The 20,317-nt window shown below is 40.9% G+C and overlaps 1 protein-coding gene across 3 annotated transcripts in view; it reads right to left on the reverse strand.

Annotated features, from left to right (window-relative positions):
- The window catches only part of TMEM181 (transmembrane protein 181), a 259,664-nt gene that overhangs the window by 126,567 nt on the left and 112,780 nt on the right, over positions 1-20,317 (reverse strand). For all 3 annotated transcript variants that reach the window (XM_053710842.1, XM_053710843.1, XM_053710844.1), the window contains exon 5: positions 1,225-1,337. In XM_053710842.1, the coding sequence (XP_053566817.1) occupies positions 1,225-1,337 (113 nt within the window). The remainder of the gene's footprint in view (positions 1-1,224; positions 1,338-20,317) is intronic.

A 20,317-nucleotide genomic window follows, 5' to 3' on the forward strand; every position in this document is an offset into this window, starting at 1 on the left:
TTGCCCAAGTGTAAAATATAAAGTTAAAGTATTTTTGACAATCTTTTAAAACAGTCCTATCAAAAAAAGGCCACAGTATAGGCAATAGACTTTTAATGTTTTTTTGCTTTTAAATTCCCTGAACCCCACATACCCTCATCTAATACTATTCTTTTAACTCTTCTTTTTCAACTGACTTTTTCGTTGATAAGTGATACTAAGGTAAGTCAAGACATATTCCTAGAGAATATATACATATATATATATATATATATATATATATATATATATATATATATATATATATATATATATAATTAACACTGGGGTTTAGACAAGAAATTAACGTACACATTTACATCTGGGCATCATCAACAAAGAGAATTGCAACAATTTCACATTCTACATCTAAAAAATATTTTGGCAAGTCCTGTTAAGCAATTCAGTATTTAAAGTGCCATGACAAATTTTGAGTTATGTGCATATTATTAAAGGGTCAACTTAGGTAAAGCAGTGTGTGAAAAAAAAGCAAAAAAAAAAAAAAAGCTTATAAGTATTTTAATAAAATTTCCAAAAATCGGCATAATTACTTACACTTTAGGTACTGCTATTGTTTGTTGCTCATTTCCATGGGGATAATGTCCCATGACATGCTTTGTTAAAGCTATGGTCTGGATAGCACCATCCATATTTGGAAATGCCCAGGGGAAACTTGCTGCAAACAAAACTATGCCTGAATTAAATGGGTTAATGGGGGTAAAAATAGAAACCTTTTTGCAGGTAAGCTTTGGCTGCATTATATATTTAGAAACGTACGTTAGTTCATAATGTTTTATGTCCCTTTAGGCCCCTATACTATACAGTTACATAGAATAAGGATTTACTTGCGTCTTTTGTTCAAAATATGAAAAGACTACAATCTATAGGAATTTGTGTCTGTGGTTCCTACCACTAAGCCAGCCTTGTCACATGTCTGGACACACCTGTATCACCCTTTATGTAATCTATATGACAAGTGACATCCCTAATATACACATTGATATATAAAACACACATATATTTTATTTTCAGTAGTCAAAAATGTGCTACCACACATTCTACTTAGTGTGTTACTTGTGCATGCTACGATTTCTATGTAGTTAGTAACATGCACTAATACATCACATTGGCAATCTTAACAACACAGTAGATCACATCTTAATAAAGTCCGATATATAGCAGAGAAAAAGAAGAAGAAAAAGCTACCTGTGCACAACTGATTATCCTTGGGCGAGTATGAACTTGCTTATCGACAGATGCGTCATTGGCTGTGCCTCGTATAATAACGTTCATAGTAAAATTTGATTGGATGCTGGAGTCTATAGCAATAGGAGAACCAACACATGTAAAAGTTAAAACTATTCACAAACAGCTTCATGTAAATAATATTAAAAGCATGATAGTGAAGCAATTAAATTAGTAAGGACACCTGCAACAGAAAGCAGTGGAAGTTATTACATGCAATTACAAGCTTCAAGACATTTTCGATTCAGCATTATAGCTACAACATTCTCACTGTGCAGTGAGTTAATGAAACTCCAAAAGAAAGGGTGCTCCAGCCTTGGCAATTTGATATAAAAGACCTTTATTGTGCCATGGTCCACAAAAGTCAGACTAAGTCCACATGGTCAGACATGACTAAGGACCTAATCTAGGTCTGAAACGTTGTTTTTTTGTGGACCATGGCACAATAAAGATCTTTTATATCAAATTGCCAAGGCTGGAGCACTGTTTATTTTGGAGTTTCATTGATGTGGATGAAGTGGCTGCCTCCTGTATCCTGTGCCTAATTGTTTGGCTGCTGTTCCCTACCCTTTGTTTGCTTGTGTAGTGAGTTAGGCACAATATTAAAGGGACACACAAGTCAAAATAAACTTTTATAATTCAGATAGAGAATGTAGTTTTAATACACTTTCCAATTTACTTCCATTATCAAAATTTTACGCAGTCTTTTTATATTCACACTTTCTGGGAACAAGATCCTACTGAGCATGTGCACAAGCTCACATGGTATACGTATACCAGTCTGTGATTGGCTGATGTTTGTCACATGATGCAGGGGTCTGGAAAATGCGAGGGAAAAAAAATTGTCAGAAAAAAAATCTACTGCTTGTTTGAAATTCAATGTAAGTGCTACTGCATTGCATTTTTATTATGTACTTGTTAATTATGTAATTCTACTGCACTGAGTGGTCCTTTAAGGGACCGTTAGTATCACAGGTGTTAATATTAAAGGGACATTAAACACTAAATAAATGCTAGACAGAACAACATGTCCAAAGCAAAGATTAGCCTGCAGGTGTATTTTATAAAATTATATTAGTTTCTTAAATATTGAAAAACTAATTGTAAAGATTTTGTGTAGTAAAAAGAACAGTGTACGGTAAAACTGGTTTCCCTTAATTTGTTTCCAATGACTTGTTTTACCAGCTTCAGAGTTTAACCCCTTAATGACAACTGACGTACCATGTACGTCATGCAAAAACTAACAGTTAATGACAATAGACGTACCTGGTACGTCAGATGTCTAACAGAGTGCTGGAAGCGATCGCAATCGCTTCCAGCAGCTCTCAGGGTATTGCAGTGATGCCTTGATATGGAGGCATCCTTCAATACCTTTTAGAAGACTGATGCCGAGAGTGCCACTCTGTGGCCCTCTCTGCACTGGTAGCTATGGTGCAGTTCGTTGGTGGGTGGGTGGAAGCGTAACAGGGAGGCGGGTGGGCGGCCCATCGCTACCCGGCATCCGGTTCCTGTAAGTGCAATGTGCACGCCGGGTGCCAGGAGCGTGCGGGGGGGCCTGCGGGGGCGCGCATTAGCCACTGACACCAATGAGGAGGGAGAGGGGTGAAAAAAGGATTTAAAAAAATAAAATATAAATGGATCTGGGAGGGGCAGGGGGATGGGGGTATTGCGGGGGGCTGCTACACTTCAGAAAAAAATAAAAAGTGCAAAAGAAAAAAAATACTTTTGTTTTTGGGGGCAAACTGGGTACTGGCAGACAGCTGTCAGTTCCCAAGATGGCGGCAATTAGGTAGGGGAGAGGGTTAGAGAGCTGGGGGGGGGGAGATCAGGGAGGTTGGGGCTAAGGAATGGGTCCATCACAGCTAAAATATATATATATTTTTTTTTATTTAACCCCTTCACTGCTGGGCATAATTCACGTGTGGTGCGCAGCAGCATTTAGCGGACTTCCAATTACCAAAAAGCAACACCAAAGCCATATAAGTCTGCTATTTCTGAACAAAGGGGATCCCAGAGAAGCTTTTACAACAAGTTGTGACATAATAGCGCAAGCTGTAAATACTTTCGCTGAAAAAAGTTTTTTTTTTTTTTATTTGCCCGCATTTGGCGGTGAAATTTGTCTACTACACTAAAGCTAAAATTAACCCTACAAGCTCCCTACATGCTCCCTAATTAACCCCTTCACTCCTGGGCATAAAACAAGTGTGATGTGCATCGGCATTTAGCGGCCTTCTAATCACCAAAAAGCAACCCCAAAGCCATATAAGTCTGCTATTTCTGAACAAAGGGGATCCCAGAGAATCATTTACAACCATTTGTGCTTTAAGAAGCTGTTTGTAAATAATTTCAGTGGGAAACCTAAAGTTTGTGACAAAATTTATATATATATATATATATATATATACACACACACGTCAAGGGTTATTCAGGTTTTCCTGACTGATATCAGTGTTCCAATGTAACTAACGCTAATTTTGAAAAAAACAGAATTTATGTTTACCTGATAAATTTCTTTCTCCAACGGTGTGTCCGGTCCACGGCGTCATCCTTACTTGTGGGATATTCTCTTCCCCAACAGGAAATGGCAAAGAGCCCAGCAAAGCTGGTCACATGATCCCTCCTAGGCTCCGCCTACCCCAGTCATTCGACCGACGTTAAGGAGGAATATTTGCATAGGAGAAACCATATGGTACCGTGGTGACTGTAGTTAAAGAAAATAAAATATCAGACCTGATTAAAAAAACCAGGGCGGGCCGTGGACCGGACACACCGTTGGAGAAAGAAATTTATCAGGTAAACATAAATTCTGTTTTCTCCAACATAGGTGTGTCCGGTCCACGGCGTCATCCTTACTTGTGGGAACCAATACCAAAGCTTTAGGACACGGATGAAGGGAGGGAGCAAATCAGGTCACCTAAATGGAAGGCACCACGGCTTGCAAAACCTTTCTCCCAAAAATAGCCTCAGAAGAAGCAAAAGTATCAAACTTGTAAAATTTGGTAAAAGTGTGCAGTGAAGACCAAGTCGCTGCCCTACATATCTGATCAACAGAAGCCTCGTTCTTGAAGGCCCATGTGGAAGCCACAGCCCTAGTGGAATGAGCTGTGATTCTTTCGGGAGGCTGCCGTCCGGCAGTCTCGTAAGCCAATCTGATGATGCTTTTAATCCAAAAAGAGAGAGAGGTAGAAGTTGCTTTTTGACCTCTCCTTTACCTGAATAAACAACAAACAAGGAAGATGTTTGTCTAAAATCCTTTGTAGCATCTAAATAGAATTTTAGAGCGCGAACAACATCCAAATTGTGCAACAAACGTTCCTTCTTTGAAACTGGTTTTGGACACAGAGAAGGTACGATAATCTCCTGGTTAATGTTTTTGTTAGAAACAACTTTTGGAAGAAAACCAGGTTTAGTACGTAAAACCACCTTATCTGCATGGAACACCAGATAAGGAGGAGAACACTGCAGAGCAGATAATTCTGAGACTCTTCTAGCAGAAGAAATCGCAACTAAAAACAAAACTTTCCAAGATAATAACTTAATATCAACGGAATGTAAGGGTTCAAATGGAACCCCCTGAAGAACTGAAAGAACTAAATTGAGACTCCAAGGGGGAGTCAAAGGTTTGTAAACAGGCTTGATTCTAACCAGAGCCTGAACAAAGGCTTGAACATCTGGCACAGCTGCCAGCTTTTTGTGAAGTAATACCGACAAGGCAGAAATCTGTCCCTTCAGGGAACTTGCAGATAATCCTTTTTCCAATCCTTCTTGAAGGAAGGATAGAATCCTAGGAATCTTAACCTTGTCCCAAGGGAATCCTTTAGATTCACACCAACAGATATATTTTTTCCAAATTTTGTGGTAAATCTTTCTAGTCACAGGCTTTCTGGCCTGAACAAGAGTATCGATAACAGAATCTGAGAATCCTCGCTTCGATAAAATCAAGCGTTCAATCTCCAAGCAGTCAGCTGGAGTGAAACCAGATTCGGATGTTCGAACGGACCCTGAACAAGAAGGTCTCGTCTCAAAGGTAGCTTCCAAGGTGGAGCCGATGACATATTCACCAGATCTGCATACCAAGTCCTGCGTGGCCACGCAGGAGCTATCAAGATCACCGACGCCCTCTCCTGCTTGATCCTGGCTATCAGCCTGGGGATGAGAGGAAATGGCGGGAACACATAAGCTAGTTTGAAGGTCCAAGGTGCTACTAGTGCATCCACTAGAGCCGCCTTGGGATCCCTGGATCTGGCCCCGTAGCAAGGAACTTTGAAGTTCTGACGAGAGGCCATCAGATCCATGTCTGGAATGCCCCACAGGTGAGTGACTTGGGCAAAGATTTCCGGATGGAGTTCCCACTCCCCCGGATGCAATGTCTGCCGACTCAGAAAATCCGCTTCCCAATTTTCCACTCCTGGGATGTGGATAGCAGACAGGTGGCAGGAGTGAGACTCCGCCCAAAGAATAATTTTGGTTACTTCTTCCATCGCTAGGGAACTCCTTGTTCCCCCCTGATGGTTGATGTACGCAACAGTCGTCATGTTGTCTGATTGAAACCGTATGAACCTGGTCCTCGCAAGCTGGGGCCAGGCCTGGAGAGCATTGAATATCGCTCTCAGTTCCAGAATATTTATCGGTAGAAGAGATTCTTCCCGAGACCAAAGACCCTGAGCTTTCAGGGATCCCCAGACCGCGCCCCAGCCTATCAGACTGGCGTCGGTCGTGACAATGACCCACTCTGGTCTGTGGAACATCATCCCTTGAGACAGATTGTCCAGGGACAGCCACCAACGGAGTGAGTCTCTGGTCCTCTGATTTACTTGTATCTTCGGAGACAAGTCTGTATAGTCCCCATTCCACTGACTGAGCATGCACAGTTGTAATGGTCTTAGATGAATGCGCGCAAAAGGAACTATGTCCATCGCCGCCACCATCAACCCGATCACTTCCATGCACTGAGCTATGGAAGGAAGAGGAACGGAATGAAGTATCCGACAAGAGTCCAGAAGCTTTGTTTTTCTGGCCTCTGTTAGAAAGATCCTCATTTCTAAGGAGTCTATAATTGTTCCCAAGAAGGGAACCCTTGTTGACGGGGATAGAGAACTCTTTTCCACGTTCACTTTCCAGCCGTGAGATCTGAGAAAGGCCAGGACAATGTCCGTGTGAGCCTTTGCTTGAGGAAGGGACGACGCTTGAATCAGAATGTCGTCCAGGTAAGGTACTACTGCAATGCCCCTTGGTCTTAGCACCGCTAGAAGGGACCCTAGTACCTTTGTGAAAATCCTTGGAGCAGTGGCTAATCCGAAAGGAAGCGCCACGAACTGGTAATGTTTGTCCAGGAATGCAAACCTTAGGAACCGATGATGTTCCTTGTGGATAGGAATATGTAGATACGCATCCTTTAAATCCACCGTGGTCATGAATTGACCTTCCTGGATGGAAGGAAGGATAGTTCGAATGGTTTCCATCTTGAACGATGGGACCTTGAGAAATTTGTTTAAGATCTTGAGATCTAGGATTGGTCTGAACGTTCCCTCTTTTTTGGGAACTATGAACAGATTGGAGTAGAACCCCATCCCCTGTTCTCTTAATGGAACAGGATGAATCACTCCCATTTTTAACAGGTCTTCTACACAATGTAAGAACGCCTGTCTTTTTATGTGGTCTGAAGACAACTGCGACCTGTGGAACCTCCCCCTTGGGGGAAGTCCCTTGAATTCCAGAAGATAACCCTGGGAGACTATTTCTAGCGCCCAAGGATCCAGAACATCTCTTGCCCAAGCCTGAGCGAAGAGAGAGAGTCTGCCCCCCACCAGATCCGGTCCCGGATCGGGGGCCAATATTTCATGCTGTCTTGGTAGCAGTGGCAGGTTTCTTGGCCTGCTTTCCCTTGTTCCAGCCTTGCATTGGTCTCCAAGCTGGCTTGGCCTGAGAAGTATTACCCTCTTGCTTAGAGGACGTAGCACCTTGGGCTGGTCCGTTTTTACGAAAGGGACGAAAATTAGGTCTATTTTTTGCCTTGAAAGGCCGATCCTGAGGAAGGGCGTGGCCCTTACCCCCAGTGATATCAGAGATAATCTCTTTCAAGTCAGGACCAAACAACGTTTTCCCCTTGAAAGGAATGTTTAGTAGCTAGTTCTTGGAAGACGCATCAGCCGACCAAGATTTCAACCAAAGCGCTCTGCGCGCCACAATAGCAAACCCAGAGTTCTTAGCCGCTAACTTAGCCAATTGCAAAGAGGCGTCTAGAGTGAAAGAATTAGCCAATTTGAGAGCATTGATTCTGTCCATAATCTCCTCATAAGGAGGAGAGTCACTATCGAGCACCTTAAGCAGTTCATCAAACCAGAAATATGCGGCAGTAGTGACAGGGACAATGCATGAAATGGGTTGTAGAAGGTAACCCTGCTGAACAAACATCTTTTTAAGCAAACCTTCTAATTTTTTATCCATAGGATCTTTGAAAGCACAACTATCCTCTATGGGAATAGTGGTGCGTTTGTTTAAAGTAGAAACCGCTCCCTCGACCTTGGGGACTGACTGCCATAAGTCCTTTCGGGGTCGACCATAGGAAACAATTTTTTAAATATGGGGGGAGGGACGAAAGGAATACCGGGCCTTTCCCATTCTTTATTAACAATGTCCGCCACCCGCTTGGGTATAGGAAAAGCTTCTGGGAGCCCCGGCACCTCTAGGAACTTGTCCATTTTACATAGTTTCTCTGGGATGACTAAATTTTCACAATCATCCAGAGTGGATAATACCTCCTTAAGCAAAATGCGGAGATGTTCCAATTTAAATTTAAATGTAATCACATCAGATTCAGCCTGTTGAGAAATGTTCCCTAAATCAGTAATTTCTCCCTCAGACAAAACCTCCCTGGCCCCCTCAGATTGGGTTAGGGGCCCTTCAGAGATATTAATATCAGCGTCGTCATGCTCTTCAGTAACTAAAACAGAGCAGCCACGCTTACGCTGACAAGGGTTCATTTTGGCTAAAATGTTTTTGACAGAATTATCCATTACAGCCGTTAATTGTTGCATAGTAAGGAGTATTGGCGCGCTAGATGTACTAGGGGCCTCCTGAGTGGGCAAGACTCGTGTAGACGAAGGAGGGAATGATGCAGTACCATGCTTACTCCCCTCACTTGAGGAATCATCTTGGGCATCATTGTCATTATCACATAAATCACATTTATTTAAATGAATAGGAATTCTGGCTTCCCCACATTCAGAACACAGTCTATCTGGTAGTTCAGACATGTTAAACAGGCATAAACTTGATCAGAAAGTACAAAAAACGTTTTAAAATAAAACCGTTACTGTCACTTTAAATTTTAAACTGAACACACTTTATTACTGCAATTGCGAAAAAACATGAAGGAATTGTTCAAAATTCACCAAATTTTCACCACAGCGTCTTAAAGCTTTGAAAATATTGCACACCAATTTTGGAAGCTTTAACCCTTAAAATAACGGAACCGGAGCCGTTTTAAGCTTTAAACCCCTTTACAGTCCCTGGTATCTGCTTTGCTGAGACCCAACCAAACCCAAAGGGGAATACGATACCAAATGACGCCTTCAGAAGTCTTTTATAAGTATCAGAGCTCCTCTCACATGCGACTGCATGCCATGCCTCTCAAAAACAAGTGCGCAACACCGGCGCGGAAAATGAGACTCTGCCTATGCTTTGGGAAAGCCCCTAAAGAATAAGGTGTCTAAAACAGTGCCTGCCGATATTATTATATCAAAATACCCAGATAAAATGATTCCTCAAGGCTAAATATGTGTTAATAATCAATCGATTTAGCCCAGAAAAAGTCTACAGTTTAAATAAGCCCTTGTGAAGCCCTTATTTACAATCGTAATAAACATGGCTTACCGGATCCCATAGGGAAAATGACAGCTTCCAGCATTACATCGTCTTGTTAGAATGTGTCATACCTCAAGCAGTAAGAGACTGCACACTGTTCCCCCAACTGAAGTTAATTGCTCTCAACAGTCCTGTGTGGAACAGCCATGGATTTTAGTTACGGTTGCTAAAATCATTTTCCTCATACAAACAGAATTCTTCATCTCTTTTCTGTTTCTGAGTAAATAGTACGTACCAGCACTATTTGAAAATAACAAACTCTTGATTGAATAATGAAAAACTACAGTTAAACACTAAAAAACTCTAAGCCATCTCCGTGGAGATGTTGCCTGTACAACGGCAAAGAGAATGACTGGGGTAGGCGGAGCCTAGGAGGGATCATGTGACCAGCTTTGCTGGGCTCTTTGCCATTTCCTGTTGGGGAAGAGAATATCCCACAAGTAAGGATGACGCCGTGGACCGGACACACCTATGTTGGAGAAAAGTGGTTTGGAAATAGCAAAGTGCTACTTGTATTTATGGCCCTATAACTTGCAAAAAAAGCAAAGAACATGTAAATATTGGGTATTTCTAAACCCAGGACAATATTTAGAAACTATTTAGCATGGGTGTTTTTTTGGTGGTTGTAGATATGCATCAGATTTTGGGGGTCAAAGTTAGAAAAAGTGTGTTTTTTTCCATTTTTTTCCTCATATTTTATCATTTTTTATATACGAAATTATAATATATGATGCAAATAATATCATCTTTAGAAAGTCCATTTAATGGCGAGAAAAACGCTATATAATATGTGTGGGTACAGTAAATGAATAAGAGGAAAATTACAGCTAAACACAAACACAGCAGAAATGTAAAAATAGCCATTGAAAAATGAAAAAAAAATTGAAAAATGGTCTGGTCATTAAGGGGTTAAAATTATGGGAAATTGCTCCATTATGTTAATTACTATAATTATTTTTTTACCTTTAATTGAGTTTAAAAAAAATCATAACATGACAGGCAAATACAATGCAACAAATATATTGCTGATTTTGTACAATACAGATATCTCCATGTAATATAAAAAGAGTTCCCTGCAATGTGAAAAAGCTGCCTCTCATGGATTAACTCAATAACATCTATGTATGGTAGGGGAGGATAATAGAAGCAGGTGCAGAACTACCATTGGTGCAGTAGCACCGGGGGCCCCATAGCAGTCAGTCAATAAATAGGCTTGTGCAGAATGTGTACAATCCTAATACAGGTGAGCCTTTTAATAGTGCAGGTTGCAGGTGTAGCTACCGATTTATCTATCTATCTATCCTCAAAATCATTATACAAAGACCTAAGAAATACCAAAATTAGACTAAGTTTATTTTAGAATATAGGATGCATCATCTGCATCAGGCAACAGCATTTGCCTATTACTAGGCAATGTCTCCATCTTATCAGTAAATATCATATCACTACTTACTAGGTTCTGCTACTCAGATATATATAAAAATATATATATATATATATATATATATATATATATATATATATATATATATTATAAGATGAAGCTGATAATCCCCCATCATAAAACTATGAAAAACGAAGAGGCAACACGATATGGAGAATATTGGCATATACATAACCAAGATCTTTATTACATCGCATATAACCAGGAAAGCTACTCATAATGATGTAAAAACTACATGTTTTACAGTAAAGAGGTATAGGTAATAGTCTATCAAATGGATAGCAGAGTATAATTCACTCTCTAAAATAATTGTCATAGTAGCATTTTTTTGTCCATCAGCCGTGTATAAACTACAGTATACTATGTCCCTAAAACTCTGGCAACGCAGCCATCATAAGTTAAAGCCAGAAAAAAAACATTCACTATAAGTAGTGCAGTGAGTGAAGTCTTAGGGTAGAGTAAAAAAAAAAAAATGAAAATGTATTTAACAAAATCAGGCTCAGACTCACAATTAAATAGCCGTCCTTACATTATACATAATCTTCAAAAGCATTGCCAAAATAGCTATTAACAATAATAGTAGCAGCAGAGATCGGAACTCGTGTGTGCCCATCATCCAGAAGTTTGAAGAAACTCTTCTCATATCTTAATGTGGCCGCTTTTCCAGACCTTGCTTTAGGCTCCAGTGCTGAGCCACCTCCCAATACTTGCAAGAATGGGAATCCTGTCTTTAGAGCCATACGGCAGCTAGGCAAAGTAGGTAGCTTGTGCTGGGGCCCCAAAACATCCCCAACCACCTGATAAACATTAACTGGATCTCCAAGTGGTATTTTCCCAGGTATTTCAGTACCCATGGGTTAAATGCAATCAGCAGGGCATTCTCAAGGGCTAAATGGTAGTTCTGCAGCAACAATTAAAGTTCACCTAAGGCACAAGCAGCTGCCATAAGTGCTGGATTAAGTATTTGAATTTAAAACAAATAACACATATTTAGTTTGGTTTCATGACTGAGACCCAAAAGTACTCTGCTTGGGGATTTACTTAGAGGCCTCAACCTCAAGTTGAAAGTAAATTGTTTATGCATAAGCGAAGACCGATGCGCGCTATCTTCTTTTCACTCGCTAACCGGACAGGAGTGAAACTTACAGCACTAACCCAAAGTAGTTATTAATAGTTTACATTCCAATGTTCTTCACAAAGAAGAAAATGTTCTTTTTATTTTTAAATAGATATCTCTATATATCGGATTCATTAAAAAAAAAACATAATATATGTAAGAACTTACCTGATAAATGTATTTATTTCATATTGGCAAGAGTCCATGAGCTAGTGACGTATGGGATATACAATCCTACCAGGAGGGGCAAAGTTTCCCAAACATCAAAATGCCTATAAATACACCCCTCACCACACCCACAATTCAGTTTAAGGAATAGCCAAGTAGTGGGGTGATAAAGAAAGGAGTAAAAAGCATCAACAAAGGAATTTGGAAATAATTGTGCTTTATACAAAAAAAATCATAACCACCATAAAAAGGAGAAAAACAGTTCAATATCCAGCACTTGAACCCTCAGCTGTGTGCATACTGCATTAGGATCACTGCAAAGGTCCTCCAGATAATTTAGCACAAAAGTAGCAGTCGCACCACAATATCCTTAATCAAAGTGTCTTTATTTCCACATAATGGCTCCCATTATGTGGAAATAAAGACACTTTGATTAAGGATATTGTGGTGCGACTGCTACTTTTGTGCTACACCATAAAAAGGGTGGGCCTCATGGACTCTTGCCAATATGAAAGAAATGAATTTATCAGGTAAATTCTTACATAAATTATGTTTTATTTCATGTAATTGGCAAGAGTCCATGAGCTAGTGACATATGGGATATCAAATACCCAAGATGTGGAACTCCACGCAAGAGTCACTAGAGAGGGAGGGATAAAAATAAACAACAGCCATTTGCTGAAAAATTAATCCACAACCCAAAATATAAGTTATTCTCATGAAGAAAAGAAAAACTTAAAACATCAGCAGAAGAATCAAACTGAAACAGCTGCCTGAAGAACTTTTCTACCAAAAACTGCTTCTGAAGAAGCAAATAGAAAACGGTAGAATTTAGTAAATGTATGCAAAGAGGACCAAGTTGCCGCTTTGCAAATCTGATCAACTGAAGCTTCATTCTTAAAAGCCCACAAAGTGGAGACTGATCTAGTAGAATGAGCTGAAATTCTCTGAGGCGAAGCCTGACCCGACCCAAAATAAGCTTGAAGAATCAAAAGCTTTAACCAAGAAGCAAAGGAAAAAGCAGAAGCCTTCTGACCTTTCCTAGAACCAGAGAATATAACAAATAGACTAGAAGTCTTTCTGAAATCTTTAGTAGCTTCAACATAATATTTCAAAGTTCTCACCACATCCAAAGAATGTAAGGATTTTTCCAAAGAATTCTTAGGATTTGGACACAAGGAAGGGACAACAATTTCTCTATTAATGTTGTTAGACTTCACAACCTTAGGTAAGAACTTAAATGAAGTCCGCAAAACCACCTTATCCTGATGAAAAATCAGAAAAGGAGATTCACAAGGAAGAGCAGAAAGCTCAGAAACTCTTCTAGCAAAAGAGATGGCCAAAAAGGAACAACACTTTCCAAGAAAGTAGTTTAATGTCCAAAGAGTGCATAGGCTCAAATGGAGGAGCCTGTAACGTCCTCAAAACCAAATTAAGACTCCAAGGAGGAGAAATTGATTTAATGACAGGCTTAATACGAACTAAAGCCTGTACAAAACAGTGAATATCAGAAACAGTAGCAATCTTTCTGTGAAATAAAACAGAAAGAGCAGAAATTTGTCCCGTCAAAGTACTTGCAGACAAACCCTTATCCAAACCATCCTGAAGAAACTGTAAAATTCTAGGAATTCTAAAAGAATGCCAAGAAAATTTATGAGAAGAACACCATGAAATGTAAGTCTTCCAAATCGATAATAAATCTTCCTAGAGACAGATTTACGAGCTTGTAACATAGTATTAATTACTGAGTCAGAGAAACCTCTATGACTTAGCACTAAGCGTTCAATTTCCATACCTTCAAATTTAATGATTCGAGATCCTGATGGAAAAACGGACCTTGAGACAGTAGGTTCGGCCTTAACGGAAGTGGCCAAGGTTGGCAACTTGACATCCGAACAAGATCCGCATACCAAAACCTGTGGGGCCATGCTGGAGCCACCAGCAACACAAATGATTGTTCCATGATGATTTTGGAGATCACTCTTGGAAGAAGAACTAGAGGCGGGATGATATAAGAAGGTTGATAAAACCAAGGAAGTGTCAGCGCATCCACTGCTTCCGCCTGAGAATCCCTGGACCTAGACAGGTATCTGGGAAGTTTCTTGTTTAGATGAGAAGCCATCAGATCTATTTCTGGAAGACCCCACATCTGAACAATCTGAGAAAACACATCCGGATGGAGAGACCACTCCCCTGGATGTAAAGTCTGACGGCTGAGATAATCCGCCTCCCAATTGTCTTCACCTGAAATATGAACCGCAGAATTTAGACAGGAGCTGGATTCCGCCCAAACAAGTATCCGAGATACTTCTTTCATAGCTTGTGGACTGTGAGTCCCACCCTGATGATTGACATATGCCACCGTTGTAATATTTACATATGCAAAACAGAATGAGAAGCAGTCTGCCAGGAACGAACAGCAGCATCAATAGCTTGTTCGATGGCCCGGTTGCCACCTGGTAGTAGCTTCTTTCTGCCCAATTGCCCAAACCGTTGTAATATTGTCTGTCTGAAACGGTTCTCTCTTCAACAGAGGCCAAAACTGAAGAGCTCTGAGAATTGCACGGAGTTCTAAAATATTGATTGGTAATCTCGCCTCTTGAGATATCCAAACCCCTTGTGCTGTCAGAGATCCCCAGACAGCTCCCCAACCTGAAAGACTAGCATCTGTTGTGATCACAGTCCAGGTTGGCCGAACAAAAGAGGCCCCTTGAACTAAACGCTGGTGATTTAACCACCACGTCAGAGAGTGTCGAACATTGGGATTTAAGGATATTAATTGTGATATCTTTGCATAATCCCGGCACCATTGATTCAGCATACAAAGCTGGAGAGGTCTCATGTGAAAACGAGCAAAAGGAATTGCGTCCGATGCTGCAGTCATGAGGCCTAAAACTTCCATGCACATAGCCACTAAAGGGAATGACTGAGACTGAAGGTGCCGACATGCTGCAACCAATTTCAAACATCTCTTGTCTGTTAGAGACAGAGTCATGGACACTGAATCTATCTGGAAACCTAAAAAGGTGACCCTTGTCTGAGGAATAAAGAAACTTTTTGGTAAATTGAGCCCCCATCCATGTTTTCGAAGAAACAACACTAGTCTATTCGTGTGAGATTCTGCAGAATGTAAAGACTGAGCTAGTACCAAGATATCGTCCAAATAAGGAAACACCACAATACCCTGTTCTCTGATTAAAGAGAGTAGGGCACCCAGAACCTTTGAAAAGATTCTTGGAGCTGTTGCTAGGCCAAATGGAAGAGCAACAAATTGGTAATGCTTGTCTAGAAAAGAGAATCTCAGGAACTGATAATGTTCTGGATGAATCGGAATATGAAGGTAAGCATCCTGCAAGTCTATTGTAGACATATAATGTCCTTGCTGAACAAAAGGCAGAATAGTCCTTATAGTCACCATCTTGAAAGTTGGTACTCTTACATAACGATTCAAAATTTTTAGATAAAAAAAAGGAACCAGCATGATTACCCCTGAAACATAATTCAGGAAAGCCTGAGCTTTTACTGGATTTACCGAGATGCGTGAGAGAAAAAATCTTCTCACAGGAAGTCTTACTCTGAATCCTATTCGGTACCCCTGAGAGACAGTGCTCTGAATCCATTGATTTTGGACAGAAATACCCAAACATCCTTGAAAAACCATAATCTGCCCCCTACCAGCTGAGCTGAAATGAGGGCCGCACCTTCATGCGGACTTAGGGGCTGACTTTGGTTTCTTAAAAGGCTTGGATTTATTCCAATTTGAGGAAGGCTTCCAATTGGAAACAGTTTCCTTGGGGGAAGGATTAGGTTTTTGTTCTTTATTTTGACAAAAAGAATGAAAACTATTAGAAGCCTTAGATTTACCCTTAGTTTTTTTATCCTGAGGCAAAAAAACTCCCTTCCCCCAAGTAACAGTTGAAATAATAGAATTCAACTGAGAACCAAATAAATTATTACCTTGGAAAGAAAGCGATTGTAATCTAGACTTAGATGTCATATCGGCATTCCACGATTTGAGGCACAAAGCTCTTCTAGCTAAAATAGCTAAAGACATGGATCTAACATCAATTTTGATAATATCAAAAATTGCATCACAAATAAAATGATTAGCATGTTGTAGTAAACGAGCAATGCTATATAAGTCAGAATCCAATTCTTGCTGCGCTAAATTCTCCAACCAAAAAGTTGAAGCAGCCGCAACATCAGCCAAAGAAATTGCAGGCCTAAGAAGATGACCTGAATATAAATAGGCTTTCCTTAGATAAGATTCAAGCTTCCTATCTAAAGGATCTTTAAAGGAAGTACTATCTTCCATAGGAATAGTGGTTTGTTTAGCAAGAGTAGAAATAGCCCCATCAACTTTGGGGATCCTTTCCCAAAACTCTATTGAAATTGCTGGTAAAGGATACAATTTTTTAAATCTTGCAGAAGGATTAAAAGGAGTACCCGGCTTATTCCATTCCTTAGAAATCATATCAGAAATAGCATCAGGAATAGGAAAAACCTCTGGAGTAACCACAGGAGGTTTCAAAACAGAATTTAAACATTTACTGGTTTTAATATCAAGAGGACTAGCTTCCTCAATATCCAAAGTAATTAAAACTTCTTTTAACAAACAACGCATATATTCCATTTTAAATAAATAAGTAGATTTGTCAGTGTCAATATCCGAGGAAGGATCTTCTGAATCAGATAGATCCTCATCAGAGGTGGATAATTAATTATGTTGTCGGTCATTTGAAATTTCATCAACTTTATGAGAAGTTTTAAAAGACCTCTTACGCTCATTAGAAGGTGGAAATGCAGACAAAGCCTTCTGAATAGAATCAGTAACAAATTATTTAAAATTCATAGGTATATCATGTACATTAGAAGTTGAAGGAACTGCAACCGGCAATGTACTATTACTGATGGACACACTATCTGCATGTAAAAGTTTATCATGGCAACTATTACAAATGACAATTTTATAACAAATGCACTTAGCTTTGGTAGAACCGATGTCAGGAAGCAAAGTTCCAACAGATACTTCTGAGGCAGGATCAGATTGAGACATCTTGCAAAATGTAAAAGAAAAAACAACATATAAAGCAAAATTATCAATTTCCTTATATGACAGTTTCAGGAATGGGAAAAAGTGCAAATAGCATAGCCCTCTAACATAGAAAAAGGCAAGAGGAAAAAAGCAATGGGGTAAATAAATAATGAAAAAAGTTTGGTGCCAAGTATGATGCACAACGTAACTTAAAATTTTTTTGGCGCCAACCATGTCCGGAAATGACACACTTGCGTCACTAATGACGCAACCCTGTGTGAAACCTCTGCGTCAATTACGACGCCGGAAATGATGAACTTGCGTCAATGGACGTGCCTTTCGCGCCAAAAGATTCTCTCGCCAAGAATGACACAATAAAGTGTAGCATTTGGCACATTCGCAAGCCTAAGTCAGCCTGCAATTTGAAACAAAGTAGTCAATTGAAAAAGACTAAACCCCAGGTAAGAAAAACAGAATTTATGTTTACCTGATAAATTACTTTCTCCAACGGTGTGTCCGGTCCACGGCGTCATCCTTACTTGTGGGATATTCTCTTCCCCAACAGGAAATGGCAAAGAGCCCAGCAAAGCTGGTCACATGATCCCTCCTAGGCTCCGCCTACCCCAGTCATTCGACCGACGTTAAGGAGGAATATTTGCATAGGAGAAACCATATGGTACCGTGGTGACTGTAGTTAAAGAAAATAAAATATCAGACCTGATTAAAAAAACCAGGGCGGGCCGTGGACCGGACACACCGTTGGAGAAAGTAATTTATCAGGTAAACATAAATTCTGTTTTCTCCAACATAGGTGTGTCCGGTCCACGGCGTCATCCTTACTTGTGGGAACCAATACCAAAGCTTTAGGACACGGATGAAGGGAGGGAGCAAATCAGGTCACCTAAATGGAAGGCACCACGGCTTGCAAAACCTTTCTCCCAAAAATAGCCTCAGAAGAAGCAAAAGTATCAAACTTGTAAAATTTGGTAAAAGTGTGCAGTGAAGACCAAATCGCTGCCCTACATACCTGATCAACAGAAGCCTCGTTCTTGAAGGCCCATGTGGAAGCCACAGCCCTAGTGGAATGAGCTGTGATTCTTTCGGGAGGCTGCCGTCCTGCAGTCTCGTAAGCCAATCTGATGATGCTTTTAATCCAAAAGGAGAGAGAGGTAGAAGTTGCTTTTTGACCTCTCCTTTTACCGGAGTAAACAACAAACAAGGAAGATGTTTGTCTAAAATCCTTTGTAGCATCTAAATAGAATTTTAGAGCGCGAACAACATCCAAATTGTGCAACAAACGTTCCTTCTTTGAAACTGGTTTCGGACACAGAGAAGGTACGATAATCTCCTGGTTAATGTTTTTGTTAGAAACAACTTTTGGAAGAAAACCAGGTTTAGTACGTAAAACCACCTTATCTGCATGGAACACCAGATAAGGAGGAGAACACTGCAGAGCAGATAATTCTGAAACTCTTCTAGCAGAAGAAATTGCAACTAAAAACAAAACTTTCCAAGATAATAACTTAATATCAACGGAATGTAAGGGTTCAAACGGAACCCCCTGAAGAACTGAAAGAACTAAATTGAGACTCCAAGGAGGAGTCAAAGGTTTGTAAACAGGCTTAATTCTAACCAGAGCCTGAACAAAAGCTTGAACATCTGGCACAGCTGCCAGCTTTTTGTGAAGTAACACAGACAAGGCAGAAATCTGTCCCTTCAGGGAACTTGCAGATAATCCTTTTTCTAATCCGTCTTGAAGGAAGGATAAAATCTTAGGAATCTTAACCTTGTCCCAAGGGAATCCTTTAGATTCACACCAACAGATATATTTTTTCCAAATCTTGTGGTAAATCTTTCTAGTTACAGGCTTTCTGGCCTGAACAAGAGTATCAATAACAGAATCTGAGAATCCTCGCTTCGATAGAATTAAGCGTTCAATCTCCAAGCAGTCAGCTGGAGTGAAACCAGATTCGGATGTTCGAACGGACCCTGAACAAGAAGGTCTCGTCTCAAAGGTAGCTTCCAAGGTGGAGCCGATGACATATTCACCAGATCTGCATACCAAGTCCTGCGTGGCCACGCAGGAGCTATCAAGATCACCGACGCCCTCTCCTGATTGATCCTGGCTACCAGCCTGGGGATGAGAGGAAACGGCGGGAACACATAAGCTAGTTTGAAGGTCCAAGGTGCTACTAGTGCATCCACTAGAGCCGCCTTGGGATCCCTGGATCTGGTCCCGTAGCAAGGAACTTTGCAGTTCTGACGAGAGGCCATTAGATCCATGTCTGGAATGCCCCACCGCTGGGTGACTTGGGCAAAGATTTCCGGATGGAGTTCCCACTCCCCCGGATGCAATGTCTGACGACTCAGAAAATCCGCTTCCCAATTTTCCACTCCTGGGATGTGGATAGCAGACAGGTGGCAGGAGTGAGACTCCGCCCATAGAATGATTTTGGTCACTTCTTCCATCGCTAGGGAACTCCTTGTTCCCCCCTGATGGTTGATGTACGCAACAGTCGTCATGTTGTCTGATTGAAACCGTATGAACTTGGTCCACGCTAGCTGAGGCCAAGCCTTGAGAGCATTGAATATCGCTCTCAGCTCCAGAATATTTATCGGTAGAAGAGATTCTTCCCGAGACCAAAGACCCTGAGCTTTCAGGGATCCCCAGACCGCGCCCCAGCCCATCAGACTGGCGTCGGTCGTGACAATGACCCACTCTGGTCTGCGGAACGTTATCCCTTGTGACAGATTGTCCAGGGACAGCCACCAACGGAGTGAGTCTCTGGTCCTCTGATTTACTTGTATCTTCGGAGACAAGTCTGTATAGTCCCCATTCCACTGACTGAGCATGCACAGTTGTAATGGTCTTAGATGAATGCGCGCAAAAGGAACTATGTCCATTGCCGCTACCATCAACCCGATCACTTCCATGCACTGAGCTATGGAAGGAAGAGGAACGGAATGAAGTATCCGACAAGAGTCTAGAAGTTTTGTTTTTCTGGCCTCTGTTAGAAAGATCCTCATTTCTAAGGAGTCTATAATTGTTCCCAAGAAGGGAACCCTTGTTGACGGGGATAGAGAACTCTTTTCCACGTTCACTTTCCAGCCGTGAGATCTGAGAAAGGCCAGGACGATGTCCGTGTGAGCCTTTGCTTGAGGAAGGGACGACGCTTGAATCAGAATGTCGTCCAGGTAAGGTACTACTGCAATGCCCCTTGGTCTTAGCACCGCTAGAAGGGACCCTAGTACCTTTGTGAAAATCCTTGGAGCAGTGGCTAATCCGAAAGGAAGCGCCACGAACTGGTAATGTTTGTCCAGGAATGCGAACCTTAGGAACCGATGATGTTCCTTGTGGATAGGAATATGTAGATACGCATCCTTTAAATCCACCGTGGTCATGAATTGACCTTCCTGGATGGAA

This window comes from Bombina bombina, chromosome 4 (genome assembly GCF_027579735.1).
Source record: "Bombina bombina isolate aBomBom1 chromosome 4, aBomBom1.pri, whole genome shotgun sequence".
Taxonomy (NCBI): Eukaryota; Metazoa; Chordata; class Amphibia; order Anura; family Bombinatoridae; genus Bombina; species Bombina bombina.